A 21,260-nucleotide genomic window follows, 5' to 3' on the forward strand; every position below is an offset into this window, starting at 1 on the left:
AGCGAGTGTGTGTGAGTGTGTGTGTGTGAGACAATATGGGTCTGGATCAAGCACTTTCCGACTGTATTAAATGATGATGTGTAAGCCGTAGGCTGAATAAATGTATAATAACTGCTTTACTTTAAGATCCCTTCAGAACACAATGCTTTCAGCACAAATGACTTCCTGTTAATTTAACACACTACATAGGGAGCACTTAGTACACAATAAACCACCAGTTTGTACCTCAGCCAGAGAAAAGGCAGGACTCCCGTCTGCAACTACTGGCAACGAAGTGCTTTATGAAGGTTAGGATACATAAAGGCAACCGCTTTATTAAAAACATCTGCTCATTCATGCAATTATCCAGTCAGCCAATCAGGTGGCAGCAGCACAGCACATGAAATCAGTGAGGAACAGGAATCTGAGGCTACACTGGGTTCGAATGAATAAAGGTGAATCAGATCTCTGGTTCTGGCTGACAGGAGAAGAAGCTGATGTCTTCCATGATGTGGAGGCCATGTGGCATCAAGGAGCTTTCTGAGATGTTTTTCTGCTCACCACGGTTGTAAAGAGTTGTTATTTGAGTTATTGTAACCTTCCTGTCTCTGTTTCTGTGTAAATCAGAAATTTCTGAGCTACTCAAAGCAACCCGTCTTACAACATCAAGAAAGCGAACCCATGTGCAAGACTAAAACTGTCCTTTTTTTTTAAAGATGCTGCCATCCCTTCATCCCTTAATATTTCAGATTTGCCATTATTTACTTCCTCCATCTGCCATCATGTGGTAGGCTAGTGTTTAAGGTGATGGATACTGTTTAGAAGGTTGCGAGTTTAAATCTCAGGTCCACCAAGCTGCCACTGCTGGGCCCCTGAGCAAAGGCCCTCAATTGCTCATTTGTATAATATGAGATAAAAAAGTCGCTCTGGATAAGCAATTTCCAAAATGTAAATCTTCATCCTCCATCACATGCTTGGGGCTAATCCCAGATGGGTGTGAGTTTAACATATAAAATAATTATATTGCCCAATACGGCATCGTTTGAGATACAGCCCCATTGTTTTGGAAATGTAATGTCCTTTTGTACATATTTCTATTCAATCATTCGAGTGGAGTTACTTCCTGAAAGTGGGATCTGTGGGCGTTAGAGAAAGCACACGAACGGTGAAGTTTGTTCACACGGCGCTTTCGCACATTTCACAACAAATAGTTCTGCACAGTGTTTAGAAAACCTGATTCTGTTCTCTGCAGCAGAAAGGAATTTGAAACAAAACATAATATTCACCTCTTTTATTCTTTCCTACACAAGGATCTGATCTCGAACTTAACACCGAAATTGCATGTTTATATCGTGGAGCTGGAACGCAGCCGCATTCCAGTGTAGTCACATTGTTTATTCTTATTGTATGTGCGTGTGTTTTGCATAAACAGGAGGCTTCTCTGGTAGGACAGCCACCCACATAAATAACACCATGTTCCTGAGAACTCAGTCAGTGACCTTAGTGACACACATCCATGTGGAGACCTGAAAAAAAAAATTTAAGATACAAATAAAGATAAAGATTTTTTTTTACTATTACACACACTCACACTCACACACACACACACACACACACACACACACACACACACACGCAAACCCCCACACGCACATGCACACATGATGACAGTCCAGTATGCTGTATTATAGACCAGCAGAACAACAACACAAGATAAAAACATGCCAGGATATGCTGGTCTAAAGAAATAATCCATGACTGCTTGATTTTTTTTAATTTTTTTTACTATATAAACCCAGTGTTTTTTGTTTGTTTGTTTGTTTTGCTTGGCAGATTGCCAAAGATTTCTAAAAATGAATTAAATAATTCTCTGTCTGTAAAACACTGTCTGTCAAATCTACTTAATTGACATAGCTAATGAATCTGACGAATCTAATGAATTTTTATATCCTTAAAATAAAAAATGGGTAATCGTTATTTTAAAAAAAATCACAGCTGAAAATTCATGATTTTGTTGTCAGATGATAATGGTGAAGATATGTTGTTAATATGTTGTTGGTATGTGTGCGTGTGCTCATGTGTGTGTGTATATGTGTGTGTACGCAGGGCGTGGGGACCTCCAGCCTCAGGTGGACAACGCTCTGCAGGGGGTGAGTGATAAGTACGTGTCGCTGCAGGAGACAGAAAGACAGGCAGTGAGGAAAGCTCTGATTGAAGAAAGAGCACGATTCTGCATGTTCGTCTCCATGCTCCGACCCGCCATAGTGAGTCAGCTCGTCCTCTACCCATGATCACTCTGTCTCTCCTCTCCTTTAACGTCCTGCTTTTCTAACGCATTAATATTCCCACTGCTTCCTAAAGTATGCACTGTTTACTCTTACTCACTATTTTGTTTGTGTGTGTGTCTCTCTCTCTCACTCTCTTTCTCTCTCTCTCCCTCTGCCCCCCCCCTCTCTCTCTCCCTCTCTCTCCCCCTGGCTTTAGGAAGAGGAAGTTTGTATGTTGGGTGAGATCACACACCTGCAGTCGATCTCTGATGATCTGAGGTCGTTGACTATGGACCCTCATAAGCTGCCTCCCTCCAGCGAACAGGTGCGTAAACACCCTCACCACATCACACACACACACACACACACACACACACACACACACACACACACACACACACACATACACACCTCCTCTTTAAAGATGAATTAAGCTTCACTCAATGACAAGAACTTCATGCTACAAAGTGAACTAGATCTACAAAGTGAGACCAAACACACACATTGGATTTTTATTTTCTTCCGAGACAGTAGATAATTATTATGAAAATTCCCCATATTCCCTATTTGGTGTATTGATTGTGAGTTAATTCAGTGAGTTTTTGTGCATGCTTGTGCAGGTGATCGCTGATCTGAAAGGCTCCGAGTGTAACTGGTCGTATCAGACTCCGCCCTCTTCTCCCAGCACCACCTCCAGGAAGTCCAGCATGTGTAGGTGTGTTTTAACAGGGTGCCCACATCCGAAGCATGACTAGGTCACCTGTACTCCAGGGTGTGCTTGATTACTCAGTGCTGCAGTATTTGAGTTATTTCTGATTTCTTGCACAGGACGCATGGGCTGATTTTTTTTTTAATCATTCGTATTATATTCATATAGAAGAGTTTTTTTGACGAATTGGAGGAATTTTAAACCCTAGATTAGAAGGTGTCTATTCAGTCATGGACTTGAGTCTTAGTAGATACTCGAAGTGCTGGCCCAAGTAGTTAGAGCTCTGTGTTGTTGATTGGAGGATCAGGATTCAAGCTACAACACTACCAATCTGACATCTTTTGGGCCCTTAAACAAGGCCCTTAACCCTCATTGCTCCAGTGGTGATGTATCATGTCTGACCCTGCACTCTGACCACAACCTCCAAAAGTTGGTATACAACTTTTACACAAAGAATTTCACTGTGCTGTAATGTATTTGTGACAAAAGAAAGACTTCTAATCTATTATAATGAAGGTGTTACAATCTGGCAACCCTGCACATATTTGTCCACAGTATGCACACCAGGACTAAACTGAAAAAATGACAGCATTACTGTCCTAATGGCTGTTGTGACCTATTGTGCCTCATCAGACATGCAAAACTATTGATGAAAAATCCTCTTTCTGAAAAAAAGTCTTCCCAGCTCAAAAATTGGTGAATGAAACAGATTCATAGTTTTATACCAATATTTGTGTTAAGAGATTCCCAATAGTGAACTCAAGACATCATATGTCTACTGTAGGTTTTAAAGAAAATGACCTTCCTAATTATGTCAAATGCATAAACACTTTAAACACATACAAAGACAAGATTAAAGGAGTGTTTTAAGATGAAAGGACTGGGATAAAACATAATGCAAGAAAAGTCACAAAGTTTTTGCTTACATGTAAAAGCATGAAGTGGACAAAAACCCCTGCTGCATTTAGAGCTTCTGTTTCTTCATCCTTAGTATCTTCCTGATCAGGGTCACAGTGTTTAGATTACAGCATCTATTTCCAGAAACTGTATTTGGTTGAAAATATAATGTGTAGGTATTTGTAGTCAGACTGCAAGGATGAGGATGAGGATGAGTAACGATCCAGACACAGAACTCACACACCATGCATGACATTTCTACCTTTGTTTTTTCCTCCTTAATGTTTAAAATTTACATATTTTTAATAAATTAATCTCTCTCTCTCTCTCTCTCTCTCTCTCTCTAAGCAGTAGTCTGAACAGTGTGAACAGCAGCGACTCTCGTTCGAGCAGCTCTCATTCTCACTCTCCCACATCACATTTCCGCTACCGAGGCTCCGCCCTCCCTCAGCAAGGCTCCGTCCGCCTTCCCAGCGTCTCCTCTCACGACTCGGGCTTCACCTCTCAGGACACCTGTCAGTCCAAAAGCCCCTCCCCCATGCCTCCAGACGGGAGCGTACAGGTACGTGTTCATGAGCTGGGATTCGTATACACTCTCGCTCAGTGACAGCGTAACCTGCTTACCGCCAAATACCCAGATTAGCCTTCACACACCTCACAGACCTCCTTTTTTCCCATCTCACCCAAGACGAGACTGAGCACTTCAGGAAGTGGCTGTGAAGATCACTCCCTTTTTTCTGAATATGTGTATTATTGCAGCTCTCCCTCATGCATATTGCATCAGGTGCCGAGAGCCTGTCACTGCGTGCGGTAATGAATATGCATTATTACAAAACCCTTCCTGCTCACGCTGCCATGGGAACCGGCTCTTGTTGCTAGGGAGCGTTCGCTATTAAATTAGGAAGCCATGCAGCTGGAGACACTTACATCTTTTTCATAGACAAAAAACGGCTCGCATTTGAGAAATGACATAATCAGACGTGGGGATTGATAATATTAGGGGTGCTAAGATTTGAATATCCGGATATCATCTAAGCGTTTGTTTATTTAATTATATGTAAATCAGTCATGTGTAATGAGGATCTGTCTGTCTATCTGTCTATCTTGAACTTAAGTCAATGTATCTATCTATCTATAACTTAAATCAACGTATCTGTCTGTCAGTCTGTCTGTCTATCTATCTATCTATCTATCTATCTATCTATCTATCTATCTATCTATCTATCTATCTATCTATCTATCTATCTATCTATCTAATTCAGGTTGATGATAGACAGATGGATAGATAGACAAATAGACAGACAGATATATACATCAAGTTAAGTTGGAGATGGACAGACAGATGGACAGATAGACACAAAGTGCAAACAACTGTGTCCAGCGTCCACATTTTTTTGATATATAGCATAAATCTCTAAATATAATTCTTTAATAGCAGTAATGTAATTACATTACAATGTACAATGTAAGAGAAACTAGGTTATTCACGCTGTGCTACACACACTCCAGTTTGAGCCGAGTGTACTGACCCTGGCGCTAATACAGTCGGTTAAATCAACAGTGATTTAAGTGCTTTAGACTAAAGACGTTTCCTTTAGACCACAGCTGATCATTTATAGTATTAACAGTTCACCCAGTTTCCTCCTCTGACATTTAACTCACAGTTCCTATATTAGTTTTGCTCATTTTTTTCAATAGCCATGTTTTATGTCTTGTTTAAATGGCAGTCATTAAACTTAACTGGGGTTGTCATGGCGATGAAACGATGCACGTCAGCATATGAGAAGGGGCTTTTGACATGGAAAAGTGTGCCAGGTTTTCAAATTAAGCTTCAGCACTGCTTTAGTGAACGAGCTTTAACTGATGAGTCATTCCCACTCGTCAAAACACACACATACACACGACCATACACTGAAAGAACTAGTGAGTGTGTCTTCTTGGCGTTCTATAATTTTCTATCTTTCTCTCTCTCTCTCTCTCTCTCTCTCTCTCTCTCTCTCTCTCTCTCTCTCTCTCTCTCTCTCTCTCTCTGTCTCTCTGTCTCTCTCTCCCTCTCTCTCAGCCGCTCTTTCTCTCAGCCGCTCTTTCTCTCTGCCTCTCTCAGCCTCCCTCTCTTGCTCTGCTTTGGACTGATGTGAAGCTTTATTTTCCATGGCTTTGGCTCTTACATCCAGCCTATCAGTGCATGCTGCTCATTTCTTTTGCAAAGCGCTAATGTGTTTTCCTTTGTGTGTGTGTGTTTTGTTGTGTTCTCTGTGCCTGCTTATGTACACACGCTCTGCATGGCTTTGCGTGTGTGCTCAGTGCTCTGACTCGTCCTGCCCCGATGAGTCAGCTCAGCCAATCACAGACAGCTGCACTACCACATTACCTGACTCCAACACCAAAACAGAAGACAAGGTGACACACACACACACACACACACACAAACACACCCACACACTCTTTCACCAAAAGGAAAGAAATACTCTTAAGTAAGATCTGAGCCTCAATAGGCTGCCGAATTGTTTCTATTCGCCTCCATTTCATTTCATCATCACTGAAATTTTGCGTTGGACGTTTTCATATGATTTCTCATTCATCCTGTATGTTTTTATTTACTTTACACGTTCAGTTGCTAAACGGCAGCACATCACCGTTTAATTCAGTGGACCCTTCCTTCTTCATCATCCCATCATCTCCACCTTTCGTATCACACCCCCCCAGCCCTGCGTGGGCGTGGTCTCCGCCTGGCTCCGCCCCAGGGGTGGATTTGGAGCCGTGTTTTCCTGTGGGACCTGGTACCTTTCCCCCCATACACAGAGTCCCCAGCTGGAAGGTCAGTTCCGTCCGTCTCTCACCTCTTCTGTGTCCATCCGTTCCTTCACACCGTCACCGCATATCCATCGTTTGGCTTGAATGATTAACACTGATAATGAAAGAAGGCCCGTTGGTTCTGACCGTGTCTCTGCTTCTTTAGGACTGGGCCCGTCCGGGTCCGTACGACCAGCCCATGGTGAATACCCTGCGGAGGGTGAGGGAGAGAGTGAGAGAGAACAGCGAGTGCAGCAGCTCCAGAGAAGAAGCTCACAAAGTCAGCCCCAACTCCAGCACTCACACTAAACCCAGGGTGAGCAACACAACACAACACAACACAACACAACACAACACAACACAGTGAACTTGTTTTAGCCACATCATACTTTACCACTCTGTTGCTGCGACATCCAGTCCAGTTTATGATGATTTAAACCCCCGTCGCATTTGCTCTTAAACGTTAGTATAAAAATCATTTTAACACAATGAAAGATTTCAGGCATCTTCATTCTTACTCGACATTTCGATGGCACTTTATGTGGTGTTACAGAGACTTTCTAAGAACTTTCTACACATCACTGCGTGTTTCTGAGCTCAGAATTCACAAGCATGTAGCCCAGGATTTGTCCATCTGTGTTTGTGTTTATGGTCATAAAATCATGCACAGCATGAGCAAAATCATCAATTCGATGCCTTATTTCTGAATGGTTTCCCTGTTGTTATCGTTCTATAGATTTCACAGAAAATTACTGACTCTTAATTCTTAAATCTGTATTTAATGCAAAATGGAGTCTGCATCAGTATCAGTGCAGCGCTGTTTTACAGTAGCTTTAATTCAGCGGTTATTATAAATGCAGCCAGTATTATAGTGTAATAGTACATCACCTTACTGTCTGTTGGCATTTGATCTCTTTTTACTCTATCATTTAAACTCATAATCCTAAATATATCAACCTGTTTGTGTGTGTTACAGGACGAAGCTCATGAGGAGCTGGCCGTGTGTCTGTCTCGTGGTCTATCGTTGGATTTACCACGCAGCAGCCGGGAGTCTGTTCAGGGTTCCAGCGGCTACAGCACACAGACCAACACCCCCTGCTGCAGCGAGGACACCTACAGTGAGTGTGAGTGTGTGTGTGTGTGTGTGTGTGTGTGTGTGTGTGTGTGTGTGTGTGTGTGTGTGTGTGTGTGTGTGTGTGTGTGAGTGTGTGTGTGAGTGTGTGTGTGTGTGTGTGCAATGGTTTCTATTTTAACACTGTAATATCTTTTTTATTACACTCTTGGTACGGATTTTGCTTTATTTCTTCATTCCCTTAGATAAGTTCTGCCCCTGTAAAAGATTTTGTGCTCATTTATTCATTGTCAGATGTAGTCAGAGAGTGTATGAGCCTAAAATGTAACCCTGCTGAGAGAGAGAGAGAGAGAGAGAGAGAGAGAGAGAGAGAGAGACATAGAGAGTAAGTGAGAATGAGAGAGAGAGAGAGACATAGAGAGTAAGAGAGAGAGATAGAATGAGACAGACAGAGAGAGAGAGAGAAAACAGTTTCACTCCTCAAGCTCAGATTAGAGAATAGTTTGCACTAGTTTCACCAGTTGATCACCAGTTCACCCGTCGGTGTCGTGATTCCGCCATCTAGTGGTGAGAATAAAAAAATGTCAAAGAAAAAGAGTTTTGTTTAGATTCCAGACAACAATCTACCTATGCTATATGTAAACAAAACACCTTGTTCTTTCTTTCTTTATTTTCTCCTTTATTTTTTCCTTCCTTTCTACAGTATTTGATTACGAGTGCTTGCCAGGGGGCGGAGACCAAGACGGAGAGTCGCAGGATTGCGATGGGCCAACCCCACTGATTCAGAGCACGGATGTCAGCCATTCATATCGCAGGACTTTACCCGCCAAGCGCCCTTCTCCCTGTGGGCCTTTTAGCATCACACCAGGCGTGGCCACCATCCGGCGCGCACCCACCTCGAAGCCGAGCCTGTGGCGCGGTCCGAGTGTTCATGGTCCGATTCCCATCAAGACCCCTGTCATTCCTGTTAAGACACCCACCGTGCCCACACCATTCTGCAGCGAGGACCAAGAACTCCCCAGCGATCCCTCGCCATCACCCACACAGCTAACACCCAACTCAGTCAGCCAATCAGATACTCTGGCAGAGCAGGAAGAAGTAGGACCAGACGAGCAGGAAGGCAGCATGCTGTCCTCTATTCGACGAGGGGTGAGCCTCAAAAAAGCCGCGACCAATGATAGATCTGCTCCGGTTCTCCAATAAAGAGCACCGCCTCCTTCTCAACCAATCAGAACTCAGACGTAGTTGACATGGTGGGGATGTTTAGCAACCGTGCTAATGTTGTCACGTGTAGGATGGGTAAAGTAGTACATATGTTTCACAGTGATTGAATATATACACAAACATAAATGACGAGGTGTTAATGTTATAATCTATTACACAACAGCGATATTTAGTGGCTTTGTACATACAGATACAGAATCAGATCTGAAGCGACTGCAGCCCATCCTCCTCTAGGTGCCAGAACTTTGTGCCTCATATCGTATCTCCTTTTATCTTACTCCAATCAGGAATCGCAGACCCGCAATCAGAGCCGCGCTGGACGTTTACTCGTGTGCATTTTGTACATTATATTGACGATCGAAACTGCAGCACTTCCTGAAGAAAAATCTCTTTCTTTATTATAAACGTTATCACAAAGAAGGACCCGGTACAATTTCCAGCTGTTAGGGGACACATGATATCAACTCTGGTGTGATTTTCCAGTACAGCTGTGTTTGGGTGTTTGGTGTCAGCACGTCGTTCTGGCTGAGATCCACCCTGATGTTCTTGTGCATGCAGCCACTTTTACTGTCTTCAGACAAATGAATCGAATTCCTTTAAACGCCCGAAGGATGTCATTCCCGAAATCCTTGCTGTGAGAAACCAGGAAAGCTTTCACACACACTCAAATCTGTCTCAGTTACGTTACGAAGTACGTGCAGTGACATGCCGTTATGTTCTCCACTAACAGCACATCTTAAAGTCTTTTATTCCTCTTACACCACAAGCCAACTATTTTTTTTTATTACTAATTTACTTTTTAATGCCTTTCATCACTTTCATGAAAATTTTCTCACCAGCCTCTTTTTCCCCCTCTTTTCCACACAATAAAACGCAGCTCGCAACTCGCGTCACAGAGAAACCACAAACTCCTCTATCCATAAAAAAAAATCACTTTACCTCCGACTGTTGCAGCTTCTCTCTCTTTCACCACTGGAGACTCCTTGTATAAAGGTTTACAAACGTCTCACAGTAAAGGTATGGACGATTGCGCACATTTTGTAATCCATCCACCAAAATTCCTGTTACCATAGAAACCCTAACATACAGGAGGACAAGTGTATTAATAATAAACCTGGATCTGCTGTCAGATTTGAGAATTCCCCAGATTTACCCTGAACGTGGACAGTAAGTCAAAAGGGGTTTGGTAGTAAGTAAGAACCATAAATCTAGATCACACAAGACAAGGCAGATCTGGTTCTTCTCTGCTCTACGCACTGTATGTCTGCTTTTGGAATAATCTCCTCCACTCTTCACTCCGTGAAGGCTTTCCTCCAGATATCTGAGCGTAGCTAGCTGTGGGGATTAGTGTTTATTCAGCTACAAGATCGTTACTGAGATCAGACCCTGATGTCGGGATGTTGAGGAGGCTCCACTCCAAGTTCATTCCAAAGGTGTCAGGAGTCAAGGCTCTGTGCAGGACACTCCAGATCTTCCACTCTAACCTTCACCTCCACACCAGGACTTCATGGAGCTGCTTTGGGTCATGCCATTTACAGTGAAGGGAAACTGTAAAGCTACGGCATACGAAAGACATCCTGTACAGTCATATGCTTCAGACTTCAAAGTTTATAAGATAAATGTTTGGAGAAGAGCCACATGTAGGTGAGGTGCGACAGTCAGGGTGCAAATACTATTGAGCATACGGTGAAGATCAGTGTTAGTATAACTTTAGACACACTTCACCTGTATGTGTGTCAGTACACTTGTCTTTAATAACCATTTGGGGTTTGATCATTAGCACTGGATAGAACACTTGTTTCTGTTTCCTTCCAAACACCAAAACCTGAACAACTCGTAACATCTTTTAATAAACAGTACAAGAAGCTGCCAGAAAGATCGATCTTAATAACCGGATTGAGCTGGAAATGTCTCAGTGACAGACCGAGGTAAAGCTGCTATACATCTCTCTCACTCTCTCACTCACACACTTACTCAAACACACGCACCGTCACTCACTCACACGTACATAGACTTTCGGACTCACACACAAACACACTTGCTCACTCTCTCACAAACACAGCTGTCATGAGCTTGCTCCAATCATCACAAGATCTTTAGGTTTATTGCTACTTCAAGATCAAGTAGGACATAGAGAGGTTTTACACAACAGGTTTTTATTTTTTTCTTTAAACAAATCGTTATTGCCGTGGTCCGCTCTCAGTGTATTGACGTTTACGTTCTTCATGTGTATTGTATCTTTAAATGCATTGCAAATCCAAGTGCAAGTAAAAGAGAAGTTTTTTGGCTGTAAACAAAAATCTGGCACAAAAAAAGCTAACGAAGCTAACAAGTAATAAAATCTTATAGCCACCGGTTTAGCGGCCTAAAATCGTATTAAATTTTCTTTCATTCGTAAGCAGTGTTATTAAGAGTCTGTATCATATATGATACAGATCAGGTGAGGACGCACAGAGTGTAGGCCACACCCCTTACCTGAGCAAGCCAATTAGCTTGCGTGACGCTAAACTGGAGGCCTTTGATTTTTTTGCCTCGTTAGCCTAAACGTCAGACACGGAACACGTCTTGTCCCATCAGTTATATTTGAAACTCGTGTACGTTTCATTTCTGGCTGAAATGTTTCTCTGAATGTAAAGTAGAAATCTTTAATCTCTGGATCAGAGTTTGTCGTCTTCTCGCTGCCACGTGTGTAATCAACGCTCAGTGTTCTCTCTGCTCTATAACTTCAGGCCTGGGTGATGATCAGGCTGAAAGGGTCTAGAATGTTCTACTTAGCTGATGCCTTATGCATATGATGCTGAACATTGTGTGTGTGTGTGTTTATCTGCAGAGATTTCGTTCCTGAACAGTAAGGTAGCTGCTCCATGACACACGTGGCTCACGTTTCTGAATGTAACAGCGAGTTTAGTAGCGGTTTGGACAAAGACTGCTTTTTCTGATAAAGAGTGCATCAGTTCTGGAGTTTGGTTCTGTTTTAGCTAATAAAATATTAATGCTAACGTGTCCCACATTCATCTTTCTCCGTGTGTTTTTTAAACGTGTTATTTCCATGAATTCCATCAAGGAGAAGAAAAAACTGAATGAAGGTCAATCAAAATCATTTTTACTCAAGGAAATGAAACAGATCATTGATCAAAATAATCCATTAGATGAATTACATGATTGCTGTGGGAACGTTGTAAATGGACATCACTACTGGAGGTCACCTTCCAAACCCAGGGGCAGTAATATGGAGTCTTAAATCCATGAAACTGATACAGATTAATTTTTTAAGTAAAACCAAAACCATTTGATTAACAGATTTATTTATTTGAATTCTAAGAACAATGGGTGCTCTACATGTCTGTACAGTCTACACTTACATCCCACACACACACACTCAAACTTTGTCAACGTCTATCAATTAAGATCGTACATTATCATGTTTGGGGTTAGTCATTCCTGTGAAGCTGAAACACAAACATGTCAGAGTGTAATGGTTCTGCTGTAACTCATGTAGTGCACTCAGATGAGCTGAGGAGAGTGCGTGCGTGCGTGTGTGATTTGTAACGCAGGGCATCTCACATGGGCCTCTCTCTGGGCCGGGTCACAAACTGCCACCACAGTGGGGGGAGATCACCTTCCTTACGGGCCGGAGGAAGAGCCTCGGTCCTGGGGCCATCAGCGGGAGTCTCCTCCTGCAGCTGCTTCACCTGTAGTTCAAACACACACACACACACACACATTACAGCTCACACACCAGCAGTGTCCACTCCTAATGACGTAGAGACTATAGTGAATGGTTTTAATGGTATTAAAAAAAAAGAAGAGTCAAATAATCAGATTTTTGAATGAAAATAGAATAATTTTCATGTTGGGTTTCCTTGTAAGCTACAGTTAACACTGCTCCTAGGGTTTTTTTGTTTAGTTTTGAAAAGCGAATGTTTGAAATATTTTCCTTAACTCATTTAGACTATGGAAAGTGTAGACTATCAGCGTATGAAACAAGATTTAACACAATCAACCTCCTCTATATAGTGATATATTATATGTTATGATATTATATGATATGGTATGATATTATACGATATGATATACCTCCTTCTCCCAGCTCTGATCTCGCAGCTTCTTCCACTGCTCTCTCTTGGAGAAGTAATCAGGGTACTGAGCCTTCTCCGAGGGGTGCCAGTGATCCAGAACCCACTCGGGAACCTGAGGGAAAAAAAAACCCACACAAATCAACTACAAATATGAGAACTGAGGAAAGAAAACAAGTGAATCAGGAATGAATCGCCTTTCTTTAGGTGTTCCTCTAGACGCTCTAACAGAGAAAGAAGCCCCTAAGAACGTCTTCACATTTACTGAAGTGGAGCTAAACCAAAACGTACTCATAAAAGCCTTTCATTCACTGTTTTTGAAACACATTGACAGAAGTTAAACAAACTCATCCAAAGAAACTCATCCAATCACTAAAGAGTAAAACAAGCTTCAGACAGCACGTGTCACATCCAGGTCTCATTAATTTTCAATTTCTGCTCCGAATCTCAAAAACCCATCACATTTTGGTCTGCAGTCAAGTCGATTCAGAGACGAACGATGAGCCGTTCAGACTCAAGTGTGGCTGCTATGCTGACTCGTGTGTCTGCTGGTGTGCGTGTTGGCACCAAGCTAACTCTTTAACCCTGTTTAATAAATTTGTGCTTGGCCCCTAGAACATATAAAATGCTAATGTCAGTCTAAACCCATAATAACGTCCAGTGTCACTCGACTAGATGCCTGGATTGACACTGCAGCATGAAGACGGGGTTCATACAGACTTTGGTCTGTAAAATAAAATTCAAGGACTGATTGTAAAGCAGATATTTTCTCTGCTATATCACAGTGCAGAATTACACAGATCCACATGATTGGTTAGTGACATTGTGACTGACAGAATGCTGGTCCCTCCCAGAGAGCATATTAAAAGCGGAGCTGTTATTCACTCTACCTTGTAGCACTCATATCGTTCGTAGGAGGTTCCACCAGGGGAGTCTGGGAACAGGTAGGGCTGAGGATGCTGATTTGCCCAGAACTCCTCTTCTGCAGCTTTCAGCAGCATGGAGGCCTTCATCATGTCCTTCTCATTCTTATTCTCGTCAAAACGAGCCCTCAGTACGCAAGCATAGAAACGATACTTATCTCTGAAACAGTCAATAAACACCAAACTTTCAGCTTACGGTATGGTACAAGAAACTTCATCACATCGCTCTATCGTCAGTTATTTTTCCTCCAACAACAACATTACCCCAAGTGTCCTATCAGTGTAACCTACAGCTGTTTGGCATAATCATATATTACCTGTCTCATTTCACTGTGTACTGCAACAGCTATATATGGCTGAAATGATGATAAAAGCTTCTTGACTCTACTCTTGTCCTTATGAAAACATTCTCATATTTGGAATAAACATATGGTAACTTCCACCTCAAAACTATAATAATAATAATAATAATAATAATAATAATAATCCTATCCTTCAACTTTATATCGTGCACTCAGTATCGTCGATGTGATCATTTTGTAAATATCGCAAACTTGACATTGAAACCCTTTCAGAGTTCAGATGCTACAAATTTTACTCGTCGTCTAACAAACAACATTCGTGCATAACTTCGAATGTAAACATTAGCCTTTGTTTTAAGCGCATTTTAATATTATTATCATTGCTACTATTATTGTCGTTGTTTTGCGTTAGCTTTAGCCACCTGCTAACGCTCACTAGCTGAATGACCTGAACGTCCCAGCGGTTAAAGCAGCGAACACATTAAAACTAATACATTATTAAACTCTTCAATTACAACACATTAATGAACGTCTTCCGAACAATACCTGAAAACGCACCACGACTCGATATGCCTCAGAGATTTTTTATAAAGTCGTAAGACTTTCTGCTGATGGGTCAAGAACGCCGCCATTTTGCATCTCCTCTCCTCCTCCTCCTGTCACAGGCTGGTCAGCAGTACGCATGTGCAGAAATCCCCCCCCATGCACAACGCATGCGCAGTGGGGACTTAATGTCAAGATACTTAATGTCAAAAATCTCTATTCTTTCTTCATTAGAGTATGTAAGGCAAAAAAAACAACAACAACAACAACAACAACAACAAAATCCTGTTGTCCAAGCCTTTGTAGCACACTTGATTTTTTTTTAATATTTCAGATTTAATCATTACGCTTGAGATCGAAAAGGCGAACAGTAATAAATGCGCACTTATAATTTTTAATCGTTCGATTAAATAGAACAAAAAGGAATATGAACACGCCAGAATTGTGGCTTTTAGAAAAAACACAATTCCACAAAAAACAAAACATATTTGTTTTATATTCTCATGTTGAAAATGTTTTATGTGTATAATAAAACATGCACACATAGTTCAGGTAATACGGTAGATACGTGTTTGGCAATGTGTCACTGGCAAATCTACAATGGCCACCTTTAAATTTATAGGTAAGCTTATATATATATATATATAGCTTATTTATAGGTTCTTTAATGCAGTAAGCGTTTACATTTCTAGCTTTATTAGAGGATAAACAAAAGAGTGAAAAGCTGTGTTCATTCTCATTCATTCAACACATGAAAATGTGCTGCACGTGTCATGTGTTTGTTATTATTATTATTGTTGTTGTTTTAAGTTTCAGTATTTGTTCAGTATTGTACAAAATATTTTTTTTGTATCTTTTGGTACAAACTCTGTCTGCAGATGTAGGAATTAACCTTACAGACCCCATGTTTAGGGGAATCTACAGAGGAACCCAAAAACACCAAGGTAATAAACAACATTGTTTAATGTAGTCTAGTGTTTGTGAATTCTGATGACACTCTTATTTCTTTCCGTTTAGATGATTTTACGCAAATTGTCCAAAGAGCTCTGAGTGTTGGGGTTCTGAAGGTATGAATCTTAACATCTTTACTATTACTGACCCTCTGTGTGCCATATGTAAGGGATAAATCACTCTCACTCTCTCGTGAGCTGTTATAGGAAATTAATCAACAACATGGTGCTTGATGGAGAGTGACCATCGATTTCCACTAGTATAGAAATAAGACAAGAGGATTAATAGAAACCTGCATTTTAAACTACAGCCAAAAATGTGTTGTTAGGGCTTCTGTATAAAAGATTGAACACCGCCATGGTGTAAATGTTCCTGAATCTTTTACATCGAGGTCATGTCATGTTTGTTTCAGTTTCTGATCACTGGTGGAAATCTGGAGGACAGCAGAGAAGCTCTGAAACTAGCACAAAGCCGAGGTGAGGAACAACACACACTGTGCATCAGAATAATCGCCATAAAATTTACATGTACACTGATCAGGCATAACTTTATGACCACTGACAGGTAAAGTGAATAACGCTGATTATCTTATTATCAAGGCACCTGTTAGTGGGTGGGATATATTAGAGCAGCAATGATGTGTTAGAAGGATAAATGGGAAAGTGGATTTGAGAAACACGGTTTGACAAGAGCCAAATTGTGATGGGTGCGAGCAGCTCTAAAACTGCAGCTCTTGTGGGGGGTTCACGGTATGCACTGGTAAGTAGCTTTCAAAAGTGGTCCAAAACCGGCGACAGGGTCATGGGTGGCCAAGGCTCATTGATGCACATAGGAGCAAAGGCTGGTCCGTGTGGTCTGATCCAACAGACGAGTTACCGTATCTCAAACTGCTGAAGAAGTTTATGCTGGTTCTGATGGAAAGGTGTCAGAATACACAGTGTATCACAATTTGTTGCACTTGAGGCTGCATAGCCACAGACAAGTCAGGGTGCCATTGCCTACCCCTGTCAATGCCAAAAGGACCAACAATGAGCACCAGAACTGGACCACGGAACATTGCAAAAGGGGGAACAATGCAGTATTAGGAAGGTGGTCATAATGTTAGGCCTGATCAGTGTACTATAATAATATACAAAAAAAAATATCTAATATGAGGGTCTTCAGTATGGCTTAGTGTTTAGGATGGTGGCATCGCACCCTCGGGGTTGGGGGATTGATTCCCATCTCTGCAATGTGTGCAGAGTTTGAATGTTCTTCACATGCTTTAAGGGTTTCCTCTGGGATCTCCTGTTTCCGCCCCTGGACAAATTAGTAATTGTTCTGCTCTGTGCTACGCTGAGATTATAAATAAAATCTATTCTAATTAAATGAGACTCCAGATTTGGTAAAGAATGAACCCATTATGAACGAATGAACTCTTTAACTCGTTTAATCAGTGCACTGACTGGCGTGTCATATCCACTGTATGAATGAAAATCGTCTTACTGGACGATGCAATCAGTATCAGTATGTTCCGGGTCATACTGTACATTTGTGCACACATCAAGACAAAATTAAACGAAATAAAGAGTATTGAAACTTGAAAATTCAGCTTGGTGTTGAAAATATAAACCTGGCAAAATAAAGAGATTCTCATTCGGACGTTTTTACAGTTGTTTGTCCAGGTATCTTTACCATCGTCTGTTATGTTGTTTGTACACTTTATCACTGATTAATTATTCATTTATTTGCCATTTGGGTTTTATTTAGTTTGGTTTATTTGTATTTATTTTGCTCATAATTTGTTCCAACCATCTCTGTGACCTCTAGTTTGAAAAAGGTATGAGCAATAAAACCGACGTTGTTGTTAATATTATTACGATGTTCCTGCTTTTTGCTTTCTCACACACACTTCGTGTCAACTGCTTTGTACAAAAGCTCATATTTTCCTCACGCTTTGTCATCTATTGAAGCATGTGTGCAGACAACAACTGAGGGATTCAACAGATTTGTGGAGACCCTACAATGTAGGGCCAACGTCGAGTTTACACTGTGAAATTTGTGAAATTTCAATCTCTCTCTCTGTAGAGGAGTTCTTCAATACTGTAGGTTGCCACCCGACTCGCTGTGCTGAGTTTGAGCAACAGGGGGCAGAGCAATATTTCTCAGCACTCAGAGAGCTGGCCATTAACAACAGAGAGAAGGTGGTAGCTGTCGGGGAGTGTGGATTGGGTAACACACACACACACACACACACACACACACACACATACGTGTACTCTTGTGGTATTATACTGAATATAAGTTACGTGAATGATATAAATTTAGTATAAACGCTGTGTGTGTTGTGTGTAGATTGTGCTTGTTTTTGCAGTCATTCAACAGTTTATCACATTTCATTCTTGATCTACACAATTATATGTTTGCTAATTCTTGTTATAGAAATAATATTCCGTTGCTATAAATACAACATATTATTTAAAGATACTAGTTGTGGTATCAGAAAAATCCTTTCATTTAGCAGAAAAGGCTTCAGTTCAGGAAACCAATCTGATCTATGATTTGTTCACTAACAAGACAAACACTAAAGAAGAATTAGAATAGATTTGTGTCTAGTTTTCAGTTGTCTGATACTTTAATGCACCTCATACATTTATACTAACCGATATATTAAAAAATATTAAATAGTAAACATTTGCATTTTATCAGATTTTGATCGGTTGGAATTCTGTCCAAAAGAGACCCAGCTGAAGTGAGTGATGTCACTTCCTTTCTTCTCAGTAATACTTTTTTTTTCTTGCCGAGTAACGTTTCTTCACGTTTAAACCCAGGTACTTTGAGAAGCAGTTTGATTTGGCAGAAGAAACCAAACTTCCCATGTTCTTGCACTGCAGAAACTCTCACCAGGAATTCCTGGGTAGGTTTCTAATTCTGGAAGAAAGTGACACAAAACTTTTACTCGTGTCAGATTTTCCGAGCGGATGATGTCTGACTTGTGACCAGGTTTTCTCTGTTGTTTTTAGACATTATGAAAAGAAACCGTGACAGATGTGTCGGCGGAGTGGTGAGTGTAATAGCTAGCTGTAAAAGCGTATCAAAAACGATCTCCCACCTCAGCTGATTTTGTCGATTTGTTCAGTGTCTCAGAGAGAAAAGACAAAAAATGGACATCACATAAATTCCACACAAAAAAATTTACATTTTTTGATTTGGAGTGTTCTGTATTTTGAAGACGTTATGAAGCTGTCATAATTCCTCTATTATATTGAAAAATATCTTCTGGTCTGAACCACAGGTTCACTCCTTCGACGGGACGAAAGAGGACGCTGCTGCTCTGATAGACCTGGACCTTTATATCGGCATTAACGGCTGGTGAGAGGATGAGTCATAATTAGAACCTTGGCCTGCTGTAATCATTATAAAATTATTGGCTGATTGGTTTTCTTTGATTAGGATACTTTTTTTTTTTTTTTTGCACGAGTAAAAGATTTGGCCTTTTTTTCACCACATTTTCCACTTTACCCTGAGAGTGAGACACACCACACACCTTGTTTTGTAAATCCATGTCAAAGAAAAGGCACTTCGATGTAAAGTGTGTTGTTCTTCAAAGCACCAGAGCTGTGTAAAGTCTGAGTGGAAGTGTGGAGATAAAGCCGTGTAATCTCTCACGTTCTTACCATCTGGTTCCAGCTCTTTGAAGACGGAGGCGAATCTCGAGGCCATGAAATCCATTCCCACAGAGAGACTGATGATCGAGACAGGTTTGACTAAATCTCTGAGCCATGATGCTGTGTGTGTGTCTGTGTGTGTCTGTGTGTGTCTGTGTGTGTGTGTGTGTGTGTGTGTGTGTGTGTGTGTGTGTGTGTGTGTGTGTGTGTGTGTGTGTGTGTGTGTGTTCAGAAGGAGTTGAGAAACTCCAGGATGTAAATTCTCAGATTCAAACTTCCAGCTTTTTCTTTGGTCGAATAAATTTAATTTATTTAAAGAAAGGCCAATCTGTAGCAAATAATTTGACTCTCATCTTAAAAGAAGAACCTGGCTAGAACTGGGTTATGCAGTGATTCCTTATAGATTCTCTATCATGTCTCAATACCTAGACTTAGAGGTAGAGCTAGAATGGTGTATATTTCAAAGCACCAGAGCTTTTCCTGCTAAACATAATGTGATTCTTTCAACCTCTCTCTCTCTCTCTCTCTCTCTTGCTCTCTCTCTCTTCCAGATGCTCCATGGTGTGGCATCAAAAACACTCATGCAGGATCCAAGTTCATTAAAACAACCTTTCCAACCAAGAAGAAGTGGGAGGCAGGACACTGTCTGAAAGACAGGAATGAACCCTGTCACATCATGTAGGTCATTCAGACATCACCATGACAACAAAACAACACATTGTCTTGAAGGATGACAAACATTTATAGGTTTAAGTTCAGATTTAGGTTTAAATGTGGAATTGAGAATAGGTCTGTCCTATTCTCCACAAGAACCTTTTCAGCACAGCTTTAAAATAGAATAAGGCAGAACACTTCTGGAGAAAGCAATCATCAGTTTAGGTGCTAAAACTGTAGGTGAGAATGAGAGTCAGCTTGTACTGACAGGTGTATGGATGGAGGAGATTTGTACGGTATATACTGAAGCGGACGTCAGGTTTAGTCAGAACACTGATGTAAAAAGAGCCGTTTGGGTCATTAAGGTGAGGGATTTTCATGCATCCTTTTCTACATTTTGTCCCAGTTACTCCAGTGGAGTTAAAACCCATCAGTTAATCACCCATTCACCTCCGTCTTCATCAGTATCAGTAGAGATACACATCCATGTTGTCAGAGTGAGGGTTCTGCTTGTGTAAGAGTTCTCCTGCTCTCGTTTTCAGACAGGTGCTGGAGGTGATGGCAGCAGTGAGGAAAGAGGATCCGGTAGAAATGGCCAACACTATCTACAACAACACGCTGAAAGTGTTCTTCACTGGGAGCTGAAAGCAACCACCTGATTAACTGTGTAAATCGTGTTCAGACTTCTGAATGATCAAACAGTGACAATTGCTGTGAGAATTAAGATTGTTTACTCTGTGGATCTTCTTATCCGATGATGCCCAGGGTTCTTTTCCTTACTGCACAAGTTGACTGGCAGCAAAAATCCAGGGACCGGCAAAAATCCCTTACACACAGCTGGTGCAATGCTGAAACGTATTTTAATAAATACATCCTCTGTATGAAATCTCTCAATTGATGTGTGTTATGTAGTGAAGAGTTTAGGTTAGGATACATTAGACATAATCGTGGTAGTTGTAGAACTATTTAACCATTATATACAACCATTATAAATTTTAGAGGTTTATAACTCGGTAAGATTTTGAGTGATCTACACCAAACTCGACCAGCTTCTTTAGGGGGATACTCTGGACAAATGTTTAAATTGGTGTTCCTGTAGCCCCGCCCACAATATAGGCAAAATCAAAAACTTTCCATAACATTGACGTGTGTCATATCAAAACACTCAGAACAATGAGTGGAACTCGGGTGACGTCACATGCTCGTAACCACTTGCCTCTAAA

The 21,260-nt window shown here is 41.1% G+C and overlaps 3 protein-coding genes across 13 annotated transcripts in view; 2 read left to right on the forward strand and 1 right to left on the reverse strand.

Moving 5' to 3' along the window:
* LOC113653698 (MTSS I-BAR domain containing 1) overlaps positions 1 to 11,951 on the forward strand; it is a 30,801-nt gene extending 18,850 nt beyond the window's left edge. For 4 of the 10 annotated variants that reach the window (XM_027163447.2, XM_027163452.2, XM_047819924.1 and 1 more), the window contains 9 exons: positions 2,086 to 2,243; positions 2,464 to 2,571; positions 2,867 to 2,961; positions 4,204 to 4,414; positions 6,157 to 6,252; positions 6,467 to 6,670; positions 6,812 to 6,961; positions 7,622 to 7,769; positions 8,421 to 9,779. In XM_027163447.2, the coding sequence (XP_027019248.2) occupies positions 2,086 to 2,243; positions 2,464 to 2,571; positions 2,867 to 2,961; positions 4,204 to 4,414; positions 6,157 to 6,252; positions 6,467 to 6,670; positions 6,812 to 6,961; positions 7,622 to 7,769; positions 8,421 to 8,920 (1,670 nt within the window). In that variant the 3' untranslated portion in view covers positions 8,921 to 9,779. Of the gene's footprint in view, positions 1 to 2,085; positions 2,244 to 2,463; positions 2,572 to 2,866; positions 2,962 to 4,203; positions 4,415 to 6,156; positions 6,253 to 6,466; positions 6,671 to 6,811; positions 6,962 to 7,621; positions 7,770 to 8,420; positions 9,780 to 11,771 lie in introns of those variants that run through there. The other 6 variants (XM_047819920.1, XM_027163448.2, XM_047819922.1 and 3 more) reach the window with 6 other exon arrangements.
* A 278-nt stretch (positions 11,952 to 12,229) lies between these two features.
* On the reverse strand, positions 12,230 to 14,946 carry ndufb9 (NADH:ubiquinone oxidoreductase subunit B9). Its single transcript, XM_027163457.2, has 4 exons — positions 14,789 to 14,946; positions 13,908 to 14,100; positions 13,019 to 13,132; positions 12,230 to 12,633 (listed from the first exon to the last, which is right to left on the reverse strand). Exons 1-4 carry the CDS (start codon positions 14,872 to 14,874, stop codon positions 12,502 to 12,504), a joined length of 525 nt encoding a protein of 174 aa, XP_027019258.1. The 5' UTR covers positions 14,875 to 14,946; the 3' UTR covers positions 12,230 to 12,501.
* Positions 14,947 to 14,974: 28 nt separating this feature from the next.
* On the forward strand, positions 14,975 to 20,923 carry tatdn1 (TatD DNase domain containing 1). Of its 2 annotated transcripts, XM_027163456.2 has the most exons (13): positions 14,975 to 15,407; positions 15,664 to 15,729; positions 15,803 to 15,852; positions 16,149 to 16,212; positions 17,804 to 17,947; positions 18,425 to 18,467; positions 18,547 to 18,632; positions 18,739 to 18,779; positions 19,011 to 19,087; positions 19,406 to 19,476; positions 19,935 to 20,061; positions 20,580 to 20,704; positions 20,803 to 20,923. In XM_027163456.2, the coding sequence occupies exons 1-12, from the start codon at positions 15,386 to 15,388 to the stop codon at positions 20,680 to 20,682; spliced, it is 894 nt and encodes a 297-aa protein (XP_027019257.2). In that variant the 5' UTR covers positions 14,975 to 15,385; the 3' UTR covers positions 20,683 to 20,704; positions 20,803 to 20,923. The 2 variants fall into 2 exon arrangements, with proteins under 2 accessions (XP_027019257.2, XP_027019256.2); XM_027163455.2 differs by having other exon boundaries at positions 14,976 to 15,407; positions 20,580 to 20,923.
* The last annotated feature ends 337 nt before the right edge of the window (positions 20,924 to 21,260 follow it).

Source organism: Tachysurus fulvidraco, chromosome 10 (genome assembly GCF_022655615.1).
Source record: "Tachysurus fulvidraco isolate hzauxx_2018 chromosome 10, HZAU_PFXX_2.0, whole genome shotgun sequence".
NCBI classification, from domain to species: Eukaryota; Metazoa; Chordata; class Actinopteri; order Siluriformes; family Bagridae; genus Tachysurus; species Tachysurus fulvidraco.

What these genes read in the sequence shown, in the direction of transcription:
- ndufb9 (XM_027163457.2), bottom strand. Translation starts at nt 14,874, where the DNA reads ATGGCGGCGTTCTTGACCCATCAGCAGAAAGTCTTACGACTTTATAAA. An exon ending in GAGTCGTGGTGCGTTTTCAG is followed by an intron (nt 14,101 to 14,788) that starts GTATTGTTCGGA and finishes TGACTGTTTCAG; the next exon opens with AGATAAGTATCGTTTCTATG. An exon ending in AACGATATGAGTGCTACAAG is followed by an intron (nt 13,133 to 13,907) that starts GTAGAGTGAATA and finishes TTTTTCCCTCAG; the next exon opens with GTTCCCGAGTGGGTTCTGGA.
- tatdn1 (XM_027163456.2), top strand. Translation starts at nt 15,386, where the DNA reads ATGGCCACCTTTAAATTTATAG. An exon ending in AGGAACCCAAAAACACCAAG is followed by an intron (nt 15,730 to 15,802) that starts GTAATAAACAAC and finishes CTTTCCGTTTAG; the next exon opens with ATGATTTTACGCAAATTGTC. An exon ending in TGAGTGTTGGGGTTCTGAAG is followed by an intron (nt 15,853 to 16,148) that starts GTATGAATCTTA and finishes TGTTTGTTTCAG; the next exon opens with TTTCTGATCACTGGTGGAAA.